Below are 15,653 nucleotides of genomic sequence, written 5' to 3' on the forward strand. Positions count from 1 at the left end.
TCTCTTTTTTTTGTGAGGCCGGTGGGTTAGTTTTCTCGATTGCACTCAAGAGTGCTTTCTCAAGCCTATCTATCCTCGCCTCGACCCTTTCGTCATCTTGCTCCCTCAGCGCATTTGCTGACCCTCTCCTCATAATATTCCTCATGCTGTCGTACGCCTTTTTGGCCTCTATCAACTTTTCCAAGATCTCTCTCGCTTCACTTCCCTTTTTCTTCGTAAAATTTCCTCCACTCGAGGAATTCATCAGATCCTTTGATTCAGGGTTTGCTCCTTCATAAAACAGGTAGTAAATCTCTGCCTCGATCATTCTATGGTTCGGGCAAGCATCTAGCAATGCTTTGAATCGCGACCAATATTGACTCAGAGATTCGTCATACTCCTGTTTACATTCCACGATTTCCTTCTTAAGAGCGTTTGTCTTGTTTGAAGGGAAAAAGTAATCCAGAAATTCCAACTTGAAATCTCTTCATGTACGGATGGAATCCGGAGGCAACCTCAGTAGCCATGTGTTGGCCTCTCCCTTCAAGGCGAATGGAATTGCACGTAGGCGATAATCTTCCTCTGTTATGTCGTTGGGCCTTTTCTGAATACTGCACAGCATGCTAAACTCATTGAAGAACTTGTATGGACACTCGTTCCTACGCCCGGAGAACGTCGGTAGAATGCCTAGCACATTTGTTTTAATATTGATCGACCTCTGACGCTGATTCATGACTATAGCCTGGGCTAGCTCACCATCCAGATGGGTAGTGAGCGAACCGATCTCTGGATCCGGATCGACTACCTGTGCCATGTCTTTGACCTCTTCCTCCTTTGTTTCTGTTTCTGAAGACGACTTGGGATCCTCCCTTCCTGACGAACTCCAATCGTCGTCACTGCCTGAACCAAACGGAAATGGATCTCCCGTAGATAATCCCGATCTGGTGGTGACCGTAGATGTTGTGTCCCTGACCTGCTAAATAAATCGATCGTTCCTCCACCCAGATGAGTTACCCCAGTGTCCAAACCGTGAGCCTCTGCTCATAAACTGAAAATAAAGGAAAAAGAAAAATAAAAAATATGTACGCCAAAATCTTTTAAACACAATCGTACATTACGCCATCCATCCTCGGCAACAGCGCCATTTGAATTTGTGCGTAAGAACTGTGTGTACTTTTGTGCTAGGTCAAGCTTCTCAAATCCAGAGAATCCGCAGATCACAAGGTCTAGGAACTCGGAGGATCCTGGAAGTCTCGGTTGTCGGACACACAAATTCCGCGTTCAAAACCCTCAACCCGCTATACTATAAATTAGTAAAGGGAAGTAGGGATCGATCCCACGGAGATGGATGCGTATGAAGGCATTTAGGTGATTCTGGAAAAGTGACTGGCTGCTGCCACGCAAATTTTGGGTTGAGGAAAGCTATTACTAGACTTAGGAATAAAATATAACACTAGACCTAGGAAACAAAGAACTGCATGCAAACATAGAACACATTCTTAACTTCAATACCTCAAACAAACTTCCTTGACCTAGTAAACGGCTACCTAATTTGGCTAAACAGAGTGGGGACCATTTTCCATAAACAGTAAAGTACGGATCAAAAGCTGCAGATAACAAACTATGAATTTAACTAACAACAACCTGCATCTCGTTACCTGATTTAAACACGAACATGGAGGTAACAGAGCAAATAACTAGATTTAAACTGAATATAATAATTCGGACGTCGGAAACTGGCAATTAACCGGAAACAGAAAAGATCTACATATACTAGACGAAGGGAAACAAAAACACAGAAACGAGTCATCAAATTCATGCACAATCAAACAACTTTGCTTCAGATCCACACGTCGGACGCTCAATCCACTCCGGATCCAAGCAATCCGGACTTAATTACCACCAAAAACAACTCAACAAACACCGATTCAATAAATCTGCTCCGATCAACGACAAACCAACCACGATTCTACTCCAATTCAACAGATCAAGTGCGAAAAACATCCATTCAAGTAAACAACTACTAACTCAGAAACAAACATCATCCATACTCGAAATCAACATCATCATAACAGAAAATAGAATTTGCATAGAAGGATCAATAGTATTTCAACAATCAACAAAAGCCGAGCTTCGAACAGCGAAGACTCGGTGAAATTTACAGCAGAAACTGAAATGAAAACAGTAAATTGTTTCTTCGCCCTACGTGAGGACGTTGGTACGCAACATCAAACTGAAAGTGAAACCCGAACCCCTCTCAAATTCCGAAACCCAAGTGTGTAGAAGTGTGTGCGAGTGAGCTGAGAGCCAAAAGAAAAAATTTATCTCCTCCCTTCTGTAAATTGCGTGCTCTCTCTTATATAGATGCGGAGGTGATCTTCTAGAAGCCTTCACTTGAAATCTCTGTTCTGCCCTTCAGCTTAGCGATCTCCTCCGTCTGGCTATTTTTCCTTCATAATGCTCACTTTATTGCCAAATTTCCTTCGCCAGGCAATTGTCTTCCTTTCTTCCTTGGACTGGCGATATCTTCCACACACCTGGCTTAAAAATTGCGTTAGACCCTGTAAATGCATGAGTCTATCCTCCTAACCAATGCATGAAATTAGCCTTATCAAACTGCTCACACTTAAACCATACTTGTCCTCAAGTATAAAGACAAGAAATAGAAATAAGACGAATTTCAATGCATTGTTATCCTATGACCGATCCTACAGATACAAACTCCTGGACCTAGACACACTAACAGACTCACAAAGAGAAAATAAACACTTAGAGAAAAACAAAAAGGCATGAACTAGTTTCAACTTTTAGGCAGTTGTCCCCACAAGCTTAAGGTCTATCCGATCATCTACAGTCTCCAAATCCTCCCATTTCCTTCTTCTACCTAATCGGCCTGTCAGTTCGTCAAGATAGCCTATTGACTTCCCAATTGTTGGATTCACTCGATCACTCATTCCTCACCAGGGATGTTAGGATCGATTCACTCTTAAGTTATTGCCACACCACTGATTCTTCAGGTTATGAGAGTTTCTCCTACCTAAAGTCCCCTTTTTTTATTCCTGGGTCAGGTTACTATTGCTTCCTGCCCTTGGATTTCTTCTCATTCTCTTCCCCTTTTTATATATTTATTTCATATCCCCTAGACTTCGTCCAGCTTATACCTCCGAATATTTATTCTATTTCTCCACTGGACTTCGGCCAGCTTATACCTCCGAATATTTACTTTATTTCTCCCCTGGACTTCGTCCAGCTTATACCTCCTTTTTTGGACTTCGTTCAGCTTATACCTCCAGAACCTTTTTCCCAATTTTTTCTTCAGACTCTTCTCCCTAAATATCCAGTGGCGGCCCCTTTTTATTGTACATGTTAGCTCAAAGTGTATAGGTTTATAACTCACTTTTATAGTGGGCCTTCACAACTAGGTTATCTAAGGCATCCTCTATCGTTCTTACTTCATCCAAACCGAATTCAGCTTATTAAGAAAAAAGGCATCAAAGTTGACAAGCATCCTATCTTCAATCGCTCTTACTAAGGGAATCTGACCATATTGTATTCACTAGCTCATGCGATAAACATAAAACCTAGACCTAAAGACTCCTATTCACATTAGACACAGACTGCCCTAACTCCCTCCTCCTCCCACTTCACTCAATCTTGTCCCCAAGCTATCCTAGTGAAGGAGGGAAAGGCAGTTAATGCAAACAAAACATAAACACAAAAGAGAAATTAGAACAAAAGAAAACCCCAAAACATGCCAGAAAAACACAAACTTCTCACACTTAGACCAAAGATTGGGCTAAGTGGGAGAAAACATATACACATATATACAAAGCGAAGCATGCTGGAACAACAAACACAAAAGCACAAACTCAGGACGACAAACATATAAGCATAAAAAAAGAAAGAAAGCGAAAATAAAAACTGAAAAGTAAAAGTTACTTGGTCATTGGGGGAGGTTTCAATTTGGGGTCCGGCCCCCGCGGGAGCCAAACTGGGGTGGAACGTAGGGGCGGATCACCTTCACTTTTGTCGCCGGCTCTTCTCCTTCCTTCTCACTTTGCTTCGTCGCAATCTTCTTCACAGACAAGGGCTTAGATGCAGATGGGGCTAACAGGGGCTTAGACGCTGGTAGGGGTTGCTGAAGAGAAGAGCTTCCCTGCCCTGGCTGCTGGGACACGTTGCTGGGTCCAGAGGGCAGCTTTTTCTAGGGCTGGGGAAACTAGTGATGAATCCAATATTTTGCATTGGGTAATATGATATATAATTATAATGGTTTGGACTTCGGAGTTTAAAAACTCAATCAATTTTTTTTCACTAAGTTATGAATATACAAGATGACTACATAAAAGATAAAATAATTTAGAAATAAAACCTTGAACATAAATTATTTTAGCAAAGTTTTTATTGATTTTATAGACAAAATAGTTTAGAAGTAAACATTTGAATAAAAATTTCTATTGATTTTGAAAAAAAATAATTTATGGAGTACATTATTTTTTTATACAATAGATAAAATAGTTTAAAGTTCAAATTTTGAACAAAAATTATTGTAGACTTTGCTTATGAAAAAATGTATATCAATTCATTCAATTATTTCAACAAATTTAATAATACTCCCCCCCGTCCCCCCAAAAATTGACAAAGTTGTATACGTGACACGAGTTTTAATGTGGAACTGGTAAAGTAAGAGAGAGATAAGAAAAATTAAGAGGGGGAGAAAAAGGTAGTGGAAGTAGTGTTACTGGATTGTGGGGTCCACATTATTAGTGGTGTGTGTTTGTTCAAACTTTCCTTATTTAGTCTTTGTCTAATTTTGAGGGACGACCCAAAATGAAAAAACTAGTCCATTTTTTGGGGATGGATGAAGTACTTGTTAACCAAAGGGAGTTGATACAAACCTATATGAATTGCAACTTACATATCTGCCTATAGTTGACCAAGGGCAACTTGACACATCCCAGCCCATCATGGATGGACTTGTCCGGTCATATCTGAGCCCACGAGCGAGAAGCTCGCTGCAGCACACCCCAAGCCCGGCTTAATAGCTGGTCAACCATGTTGCTAGAGACGCCAGTTAGGGTAGCAAAAGGTATAGAGTGGTTTAATTCAAGATTAAACCCCTCAACTTCTATACCCTATCATTGTTTACCCTCCAAAATAGATAAATTATACTCTGAACCTCTTTTTTGCAAGACCAATCCCCAGAGTATACCAATTGTAAAACTGACCCCCACTATTCACATATTATTGGATAAAGGCCCACCAAAAACCAAAAATTCGAAATATACCCCCAAATATGCTGCACTAATCGTTTCCAGGTCCTCGAAACATTATCCACTACCTGTATAGCTTCTGAAAAACAGTTTAGGGACAAAGACTGGATTTTTTTTATTGTGGAGCGACAGACACTATGTCGTTCGATATCTCTGATTTTACTGGTGTTACTGATTCTAAAAAGAAATATGTTCAGACTGTCAATGGGGAGTTACTCTTAGTCTAAGGAGCAGACAAAATTAAAATATTGTCTATCTTGAAATTTTCAAACTGTTTATATGTCCCGACATTATCTAATAAGCTACTATCGATTAGTCATGTCACGAAAGAATTGAATTGCACCTTACTAATGCAACCATCTTTTTGCATGCTTCAAGATATCAGGATGGGGGACGATTGTTGGGCGTACCATTGAGCGAGATGGAATCTACTATGTGGATGAGATAGCTCAACAGAGTATTGCAATGCTGACTCATGGATCCATAGACCGACAGGCTTGGCTATGGCACCGCCGTTTAGGGCACCCGTCGTTAGGGTATCTTAAAACTATAATTCCCAGTTTTGATAACATTGATCTGATAGATTGTGATACCTATTTTTTGGCCAAGAGCCACAGACACTCATTTAAGATTAATAACACCTGAATGAATCATGTTTTTCTCCTATTCACTTTGATGTTTAGGGACTCGCACCAGTTACTGGGAGTCAAGGTTTTAAGTATTTTGTGCTTTTTATTGATGATTGTTCTCGTATGACATCGGTTTATTTCTTGAACTAAATTCGAAGTCTTTGAGAAAATTGAATTATTTTATACCTATGTTCAAACCCGGTATAAGAAGAAAATCCAAATCCTTAGATCCAATAATGAGAGGAATATGTCAATACCCGAATGCAACAGTTCTTTGCCAAACACAGCCTTGTCCACCAAACTACCCGCCCTCACACTCGCAAGCAAAATGGGGTAGCAGAGGGGGAAAATAGGAAGCTCCTTGAAATGACACGAGCCCTCCTTATCGACTCTAAACTCCCAAAATCTTTTTATCCTGAATCCCTAGCCACATGTGTATACACTTAACTGTCTCCCTACAAAAGGCCTTGACCGAAAATCACCCATTCAAGTCTTATCATCCCACACAAAACTACTCTTACCCTTAACCCTTAACCCTTGACCTTAGGATTTTTAGGTGTCTCGTCTTCATTAATATACCCAAGCATGAAAGAACCAAGTTTTCCCCGTGTGCTGTAAAGGGAGTTTTTGTGGGCTATGGCAAAAATCAGAAGGGGTGCTGCTGCTATGACCCAAAATCCAAATGTCTATTTGTCACAATGAACTGTGATTTTGTTGAACATAAATACTTCTACAACCAACTTAGCAGTCAGGGGGAGAGAGGCCAGACAGAAACTTCGAGTGACCCGCTAAGTTTGTTTCCTAACCCCATTTCTAGTCCTACGCCAAGTCCTGTCACTGAAGAAACCTCAACAGAAGAAGTCCACTTTGCCACCGAAAATGTCCCAGAAACGCCACTTGAGTCTATCTCGCCCAATGCCATTGCTCCGATCACTCCACTTGAGATTCCTGAGGTAAGGGAATCTTATAATCCTAGTGAAATACTATTGATCGAGGCTAATCATGATAATAGGGAAGGATCAAGTGGCGAAGAAGGCGTAGGAACTGACTCAAGACAACCTTAACTACCTCCAAGGACGAACAGAGGAGTACCACCAAAAAGGTACTCCCCAGATTGGAAGGGGAGGAAAACTCAGTACTCTGTAGTTATGTCAGTAAAGGCCTAGATGACAGAGATGGCCCGAGCTTTTAAAACAGCCCATTATGAAGATGAGATACCACACTCAGTAAAGGAGGCGATGAGACACAAGCATTGGAGAGAGGTGATGAAAAGGGAGATGGATGCTCTTCTGAAGAATAATACATGGGAAAAGTGTGTTTTACTAGAAGGGGAAAGGCCAGTGGGATGCAGATGGATATTCACAATCAAGAGGCGTGCTGATGGTACGATCGAGAGGTACAAGGCAAGACTCGTAGCAAAAGGGTACACGCAGACATATGGAGTAGACTAATATTAACACAATCGACCTAAGAACATTAGAAACAAATCTAGAATATGGAGTAGACTACGCCGAAACTTTTTCAACCGTTGCAAGAATGAGCACAGTCTGAATCTTGTTGTCTGTCGGAGCTAAACAGAACTTGCCCCTCCATCAATTTGATGTCATCAAGGCCTTCCTACATGGGGAGTTGAAGAAGGAAGAAGAAGTCTATATAGAGGTCCCACCGGGTTACGCGGAGGAATTTGGTCCAGGGCAAGTATGTCGCCTTAAGAAGACATTATATGGGCTGAAACAGTTTCCAAGAGTGTGGTTTGGGAGATTCAGTCAAGTCATGCAGAAGTACGGGTACAAACATAGCAACGCCGACCACACTCTGTTCCTCAAGTAGTCCGATGGCAAAGTGACATGCCTACTGATCTATGTGGATGACATGATTATCACAGGTAATGACACTGCAGAGATCGAGAAACTGATGAGCAACCTTTTCCAAGAATTTCAGATGAAGGATTTGTTGGAACATGTATACTAAAAAGCATTTTTCAAGTTTATTATAAATTTATTAAATTACTTGTATATTGTAAACTCTCCTTATTAATGAGAATAATAAATGTTTTCTTCATGCTGTGTATTTTACTTTAATGGGCATTGACTGTTTTAATTAAATTAAATTAAAATGTCGGAAAGTAAAATCAGTCTAAGTCTTCTACATTGAAGGGTTGGTCGTGGAACTGGTCATCACAGTTGGTGACTCAGCCGGAACCTTGTAGAATTAAAACTTTTTCACAGGTTAGATAGGCTTTGGCTACCTATCGCGAAAGGTTGCAGTGTCCATCCGAAAGTCATCTTTACCTTGAGAATGACTAGTGAGACTGGTCTGGTATAGCATTGAAAGGATCTAAAGCATAGACACATCTTTATTGCTATCTACTGAAAGACGATGTCTTGGAGATTTAATATTTCTTAATCATTGTAATAATATAGGATACGTTATTAATCATATGCTGCTTTGACTTATCAGTAGGTGCAGGTTTTCCGCAACCCAATATTCTTAATATCTTAGGTAGTAGTAATTAATAACTAGTACGATGCCAGTTTAATTATTACATTAAATCATGTGCTTTCGCGGTTTGACTATATCCCCAAGAGGTGTTCAAGAAAATTTCTATTATTCATAAACCCGACCAGTTTGAATTTAATCCAAGAATAATAGTACAGAAAAGTATATTATTTAATATACATCTTGTACTAGAAAAACTCTTGGAAATAAAATATTTATTAATTTTAAAGTCCATAGCAGACGACAAATTGGTTAATGGATATAGAAAGTCTTAAACACGGGAAATAATATATTAAAGAGGTTAACCAGGATTGCTTGTAATCACGGATTGGATGAGCGGTCAGTATTTCTTCTATAGTGGCACAAGAAATATTCCATTGGCCATATATTAAATTATGGGCTATAATTTAATTAGTTAAGAAGGTCCAATAGGGAAGGCCCAATCCAAGCCTCATAGATCCCTAACCTAGCCCATCACAAACTCTATAAATAGGGATGAAGGAGGTGTGACAAAACACACAATACAAGAAGTGAAAACCCCAGCCTCCACACTTGGAATTTTCGGTCCTCTCTCTCTCTAATAGAGGAATTCGAAATTCCTCTTTGTGTGTTCTTGGTGTACTTATCTTCTCTTTCAAGATCCTTATAATTTCTAATAGATTCCTCCCACAAGTAAGTTAGATCTAGAGTTGGGTGATAGGTTAGAAGATCTTTGGTCTTGCAATAAGCTTCAAGATCTACACGTGGAAAAGTAGCAAGCCACTTCGATTCTTTGGAGAATCATAATTGTAAGATTCAATATCATAATTTAATATTAAATTATGTGAATAATTGCGCAATAGCATATTTATATATGTTGTAGCATGAAATTGAATCGATCCACATAATCATCTAAGGCCCCGTTTGTTTGCCACGGATTGTGGCCTGGGAAAGTAATCTAATTCCCCATTTTTAAAAACCTATGTTTGGTTCAATAAAAAAATAGGGAAAGTAATACAATTCCTAAAATTGGGGAGAGTGGGGCCAAAATACTGGATTCCGATTCCTCAGCAAAACCTTGTTATTCTTTTTCCTAAACTTGGGGATTTTAAAATATACGGAAAAAAAAATCTCTTATCTTCTTCTCTTCTTCTGCTCTATTTATTAGCGTCTTCTCTATGATCACTCTGCTCATTTTTCGATCTGCAACTCTTCAGAATTTCGTTCCAGTCCGTCATCAACAAGTAAGATTTCTGTTTTCTGTCAAATTTGGTTCATATTTTTTTAGTTTTTTACATTATCTCGTGTGTTTTTTGTTTTCTCTGATTTTGCAATTGGATTGGTTTTCTCTCTTTGATGTGTTGCAAAGTAATAGTGAGTAAATAATGATCAATGATTTTTTATGTGTAGGTGGGTGCATCTAATAGTTTTGGAATCATCCAGTTTTCTATCTCCATTTTAGGTATAATTTGCACTAAAAATCTCTTCTTTGATCTTAGCTCCACATGGAAAAAATGAATTCTGCTCTTCTCTTATTATTTTCTTTTATCTACTTATTCTGCTACTTTTTCTGTACTTGTGTGTATTTTAGGTTGTGCTCAAACAAAAAGTTATTTTATTTGATAATTTTGTTGGAGTTGTCCTCTAGTTTTTGTTTTTTTTGTTGACCTGTTTGTTTGGGTGTCCACAAATTACTGCAATCAGATATATGATACATCTATTTATTGCAATGATGTACCAATCATTTGTGCATGATATCAATGTGGCAAGTTGAATTATAAATAAAATTTTGATGTTCAAGAGCTAGATGGTACAAATTAAAGCACGTATTTATCAAAGTAAGATATGAGAGGACAAATAATAAGCCTGTTGAGATGGAGACTTTGAGAGCAAAGTTAAGTGATGCTTTGTGGGGAGACGAAGATATGCTAATTTTATGGTGATTAAATGTTTATTATATATATGTCAAAAGTAATGAATAGAATCATTGCATCGATGTATTTTAGGCACAATCCATTTTTATAGTTTTGGGTAGTTTCCTGATTTGGGAATGTGTTGTAGTAGCTCAACTTAGAGGATAAATTAAAGTCATTAGGCATAAGATCTCTCTTTTCAGATGGTCCAATGGTTGCAACTATGACTCTCTAAAGACTCTTGCAGTCTTACTAACTGTATGTGTTTGTATATATGCTATTGAATCTTCTTGTTCTTTTTATTCCAAGCTTTTATACCTTGTTTTTCTTTTAAGTTGGATTATGTTTGAGAACATTATTATATTTACTTTTACTTTCTCAGGGTGTCTTAGAAAGATGACAGAAATAGAATCAAATTCAAAGAATTTTATTTTTTTTATAGCTTGTCTGCAAGTGAAGAGAATGACTCTGTTGAAGCTAATGATGCGTGTGATTAGAACTATCACTATTAATCATTTATCGAAAATATTATTTAAAGGCCCCACATTCCGTGAATGAGGTTGACCGATCACGCTACATTCATAGATTGATCTATGAGAGTGATGTCACATGTTATGAAGAATTACGTATGGATAGATTTTCATTTAGAAGATTAGTTATCATGCTTGAAAGCTAACTGTTGATGAGCAAGTTGCTATTTTCTTGTACATTCTAGCACATCATCAAAAGAATCGTACAATGAAAACTAATTTTGTGCGGTCAGGAGAAACAATTAGTAGGTATTATCAAGTTTGTACTAAATGTCGTTCTTAGGCTTCATGGTCATTTACTAAAAGCTTCTTCTCCTGTAACTGAGAATTCCACTGATGCGAAATGGAAATACTTTAAGGTATCATAAAAACACCTTGGTTTATATTTATCTTATATACATAAATCTTGAATATTGATTGAATTAAAATTGTAGAATTGCACAGGAGCTGTGGATGGTACCCATATTGAAGTGAAAGTATCCGAGGTTGATAAACCTACATATCGAAATAGAAAAGGTTATACTTCTACTAATATTTTAGGAGTATGTTCACAAGATATTAAAATTATACTCCCTCCGTCCCACAAAGATTGTCTCACTTTGACCAGACACGGGTTTTAAGAAATGTAATGAAAAGTGAGTTGAAAAAGTTAGTGGAACGTGAGTCCTATTTTTATATATTAATTTTATAATAAAATGTGAGTAGGAATGAGTTAGTGGAATATGTGGTCCACTATCAAAAATGATAAAAGTGAAATGTGACAAATTTTGTGGGATGGACGGAAATGGAAAAATGGGACAATCTTTGCGGGACGGAGGGAGTATATATACTTGCGGGTTGGGAAGGCTCCTCGGTAGATGGTAGAGTTCTTCGAGATGCTTTAAGTAGAAGAAATGGATTGCCAATAAAGGATGGTAAGTAAACTATATGATTTTAATAATTTCGTTCAATTGACATGAATAAAATACTTAATAAATTTTTTAAAATTAGGTTACTACTATTTAGTTGATGCGGGCTATACGAATGGTAAAGGCTTTCTTGCCCCTTTTAGAGATCAACGATATCATCTTAGTGAATGGAGGAATGGACGTCAATCAACAACTCCAGAAGAATTTTTTAATATGAAGCACACATCTGCTAGAAATGTTATTGAGAGGTGTTTTGGAATGCTAAAGATGCGTTGGGGAATCATTAGAAATTCGAATATTTATCCAATCAAGCAACAAGGCAGAATTATTATGCCGTGTTTTCTTCTTCAAAGTCACATTAGAGAACATATGCATGTTGATCCCATTGAAAATGTCTATGGTGATGATTCTCAAAATGAAGAAGAGGATAGTGGATTAGATGGAGAGCCAGTCACATATGTTGAACCAACTCAAGAATGGACAAATTGGAGATACAATTTTGCTAACCAAATATTTAATGATTGGATGCAAAATAGACATGTTGCTTGATATTATTATTGTACTTTTTCACAATATTTGAACTCTATTTGTCATGATGATACTCTAGCTTTTTTATGTAATAGTTTAGGATGCTTATGACATTTTGAATTGCAATGCTTATTAATTTTTTATGATTCATATAAGTTTTCAATTAGTAGATTCATGAAAGTTGTTGGCTTTTTTAGCATTAACTCCATTATATTATCCGATAATACTATAGTGATTTGTTGAGTTTTAATATTTTTCAGATGGCTCGCCGCGGCAAGGGAGGTAATCATGTATGGACTATTAAAGAAGATGCGAAACTTGAAGAAATAATTGTTGAGTTGAAGAGAAGTAGGAACTGAGATGGTGAAAGTGGAAGTGGGTTAAAAAAAGGTTATCAAAAGGAGTTGGAGAAAATATTGCAAGAAAAGTTGCCAGGCCATGGTCTTAAAGAAAAACCACATATTGAATCTCATTGTAAGTTATTGAAAAAACAATATCATGCTATCTACGATGTGCGTTCCAATGGAGAACTAAGTGGATTTCGCTGGGATGATGAAAGAAAATGTGTTACTGCAAGTGCAGACGTGTGGGAAGATTACTTAAAGGTAAAATAAATATATTTCTTATTCATTTTTTATTTATTCATTTGTTGCTTACATACTGTACATTAGTATCATGAAATTATGTTATTGTTGTGTAGGGCCATCCAGATTGCACTTTCTTGAGAAACAAACCTTTTTCTTACTATGATCAACTATCATATGTTTGGGGCAAAGATAGAGTTGCTGGACCAAATGCTGAAGTCGTGGTAGATATGGTTGAGGATTTAGATAGAGAGTAAAATATCGATCAAGGAGATGAAGAATCTGGTGAAGATAGTGCACCTTCAATAATTACACCTCGAGGTGAAGGAACTTCCAAAAAACATGAGCGAAAAGGAAAGAGAAGTTCTGATGGTTTGATATTAAGTTTGGAGTGCATGATTAATGTGTTTAATGAGCAAATGGAAAATTCGAATGATTAAATGGGTAAGATTATTGAAAGTTTTAATGCAGGTGAAATGAGGGAGGGAGTATACAAAAAAGTTTGAAAAAAAAATCCGGAAAACGCGTCAAGATCATCCGCGTCCGCGCTCATCCGTGGCCTGCAATGGGCAGACGACGCTTCGGATGAGCGACGGGCGGGGCTCGTCCGTTACCGAACCTTCGGTCAGCCCACTCATCCGCGAGATCATTCGTTGCCCTGCAATGGGTGGACGAGCTCAGACGAGCCCTTGCGATCGTCCGGGAAGAACACACCATTTCGAATGCTCTAAAGAGTTTGCTATTATTTGACCACACAAATATAGTCAACCTTATTGGCATGTATCAAAGATTATCATCTATTCACCAAAGTAGGATGTGGCTACACGTACTATTCACTAGGGATGTCAATGTAACCCGAACCCGCGGGCCGGCCCGAATAACCCGATAAAAATACAGGGTTAGGGTTGTAATTTTGCAGCCCGAATTTAAAATCGGGCCATTCGGGCTGACCCGTTCGGGTTGTCGGGTTAGGCGGGCTGACCCGTTCGGGTTACGGGTCGTCCCGTCGGGTTGAAGGCTTCTGCACAACGAGCAGTTTTTGTAACGGTCATAACTTTCTCTACAAAGCTCCGATTGAGGCGTGCAATATATCCACGCGAAGCTCTTTCGAAGACGAAGAGAATGATATGTATTAGAGGTTTATCAGACTTCAAAATCGCGAGAAACATTGACTCAAACAAGGCTGTTGCACATCCACATATTTTGTGTACATTTTCTAATCAATTTTATATCATTTCTCAACAAACATATAAACATACCAAAATATAGAAATATAATCAAAATCATCCGAGACAACTCTCTAAAACCATGCAAAATCCAAATACGTCAACCGACTATATAAGATCACGAAAAAAATCACCATGTGGTTCATGGATTCATAAATACTCGTATATAAAAGCTTTCTTTTAGTATATTTCAAATATAATAGTGCAAAGTGTTTTGACGCCGCTTCGTCATTGAATTATGCATACTTTGATGATTCTTAAAACAAAGATAAATTATTATTTGACTTATTTACAGCTGGAATAAATTAAATTTGACCAATCATAATTCAAGAAAACTTAGAGTTACTCCAATTAGCTAGCATCTTGATAATTCACTCTTTAACAATTCAAAATATTTTTGTTACATCTACGATGCACCTCTCACGTTATGAAAATTTTATTTAATTTTCTACGAATTGATTTATGTTTATATTTTGAAACAAAGTGTTGATTTATGTTTTAAATGCATAAACATACTATTGATATATATTTTGTAAATAATTATGTAATGAATAAGTTATTTAAATTTAAATAACTTAATCTTTTTTAAAAATATTAAAGAAAATTAAAAATATGTATATCATTGTTGAATGATTAATTAAAAATATGTATATAATTAAAGAAAATTTAAAATACGTATTATTTTTTGAAAATATTAAAAGAATTAAAAATACGCATTGGCCCGAATAACCCGGTGGGTTAGCCCGAAACCCGAAGGGTTAGGGTTAGGGTCGAACTTTTATAACCCGAAAAAATCCTAACCCGAATAGCCCGTACCCGAATGGCCCGACAACCCGAACGGGTTGGCCAGAACCCGAACGGGTTGGCCCGATTGACATCCCTACTATTCACCAATAAATATTCATTTTTTTATATATTCTCTCTATCTTTTTTTTGTTTTACTGTATCTATTTATCATCTATCCACTTAATATATTGGGCATATTTGTTTGAAAAAAATATAAAATTAACATGAAAATTGATTCTTAAAAAATTGAATCTTAAAATATGATTCATATGTTTACAACATCATAATAATAAATAATATAATAATAATATAATTATTATTCAATTATAGTTAGTACTTCATCCGTCCCATAAAAATATATGATTTTTTATTTTCATCTGTCCCACAAAAATATGTGCATTCCATTTTTGGAAAATTATATTAATTTAATAATGTAAGTCCTATATACACCTACACTACTTTAACTATCAATCTCCTCCTCTCTTACTTTACCAATTTCGTCTTAATCCCCGTGCCATACTCATTGCCCATATTTTTATGGGACGGAGAGAGTATAATTTATAATTTTAAAATTTCAGTAAGATTGTTTTGATTAATTATTAATTTATAAAATAATAACAATAATATTACTATTCTTTGTCCATGATTATTGACATCAATTTCTTTTTTCGTTCGTCCACAATTAATTGTCACTCTTATTTTACTACATTTGGTAATGGACCTCACATTTTATTATAAAACTAATATACTACTCCTTCGTCCAATTGAAGATGACTCACTTTCCTTTTTGGGTTGTCCTACCAAGATAACTCATTACTA

General features: G+C 37.1%; 1 protein-coding gene and 1 long non-coding RNA gene across 4 annotated transcripts; both read left to right on the forward strand.

Annotated features, from left to right (window-relative positions):
• The first annotated feature begins 9,436 nt into the window (after nucleotides 1-9,436).
• On the forward strand, nucleotides 9,437-13,292 carry LOC121795506. Of its 3 annotated transcripts, XR_006049484.1 has the most exons (5): nucleotides 9,437-9,603; nucleotides 9,770-11,161; nucleotides 11,237-11,318; nucleotides 12,499-12,843; nucleotides 12,939-13,292. It is a non-coding gene; the product is annotated as an uncharacterized LOC121795506 (long non-coding RNA). The 3 variants fall into 3 exon arrangements; XR_006049482.1 differs by having other exon boundaries at nucleotides 9,770-11,318; XR_006049483.1 differs by lacking the exon at nucleotides 11,237-11,318 and having other exon boundaries at nucleotides 9,449-9,603; nucleotides 9,770-9,821.
• On the forward strand, nucleotides 11,523-12,461 carry LOC121795505. The gene is made up of 2 exons (XM_042194045.1): nucleotides 11,523-11,716; nucleotides 11,793-12,461. The coding sequence occupies exons 1-2, from the start codon at nucleotides 11,587-11,589 to the stop codon at nucleotides 12,257-12,259; spliced, it is 597 nt and encodes a 198-aa protein (XP_042049979.1). The 5' UTR covers nucleotides 11,523-11,586; the 3' UTR covers nucleotides 12,260-12,461.
• Nucleotides 13,293-15,653: the final 2,361 nt, after the last annotated feature.

The sequence above is a fragment of the Salvia splendens genome, chromosome 3, assembly GCF_004379255.2.
Source record: "Salvia splendens isolate huo1 chromosome 3, SspV2, whole genome shotgun sequence".
Lineage (NCBI taxonomy): Eukaryota > Viridiplantae > Streptophyta > Magnoliopsida > Lamiales > Lamiaceae > Salvia > Salvia splendens.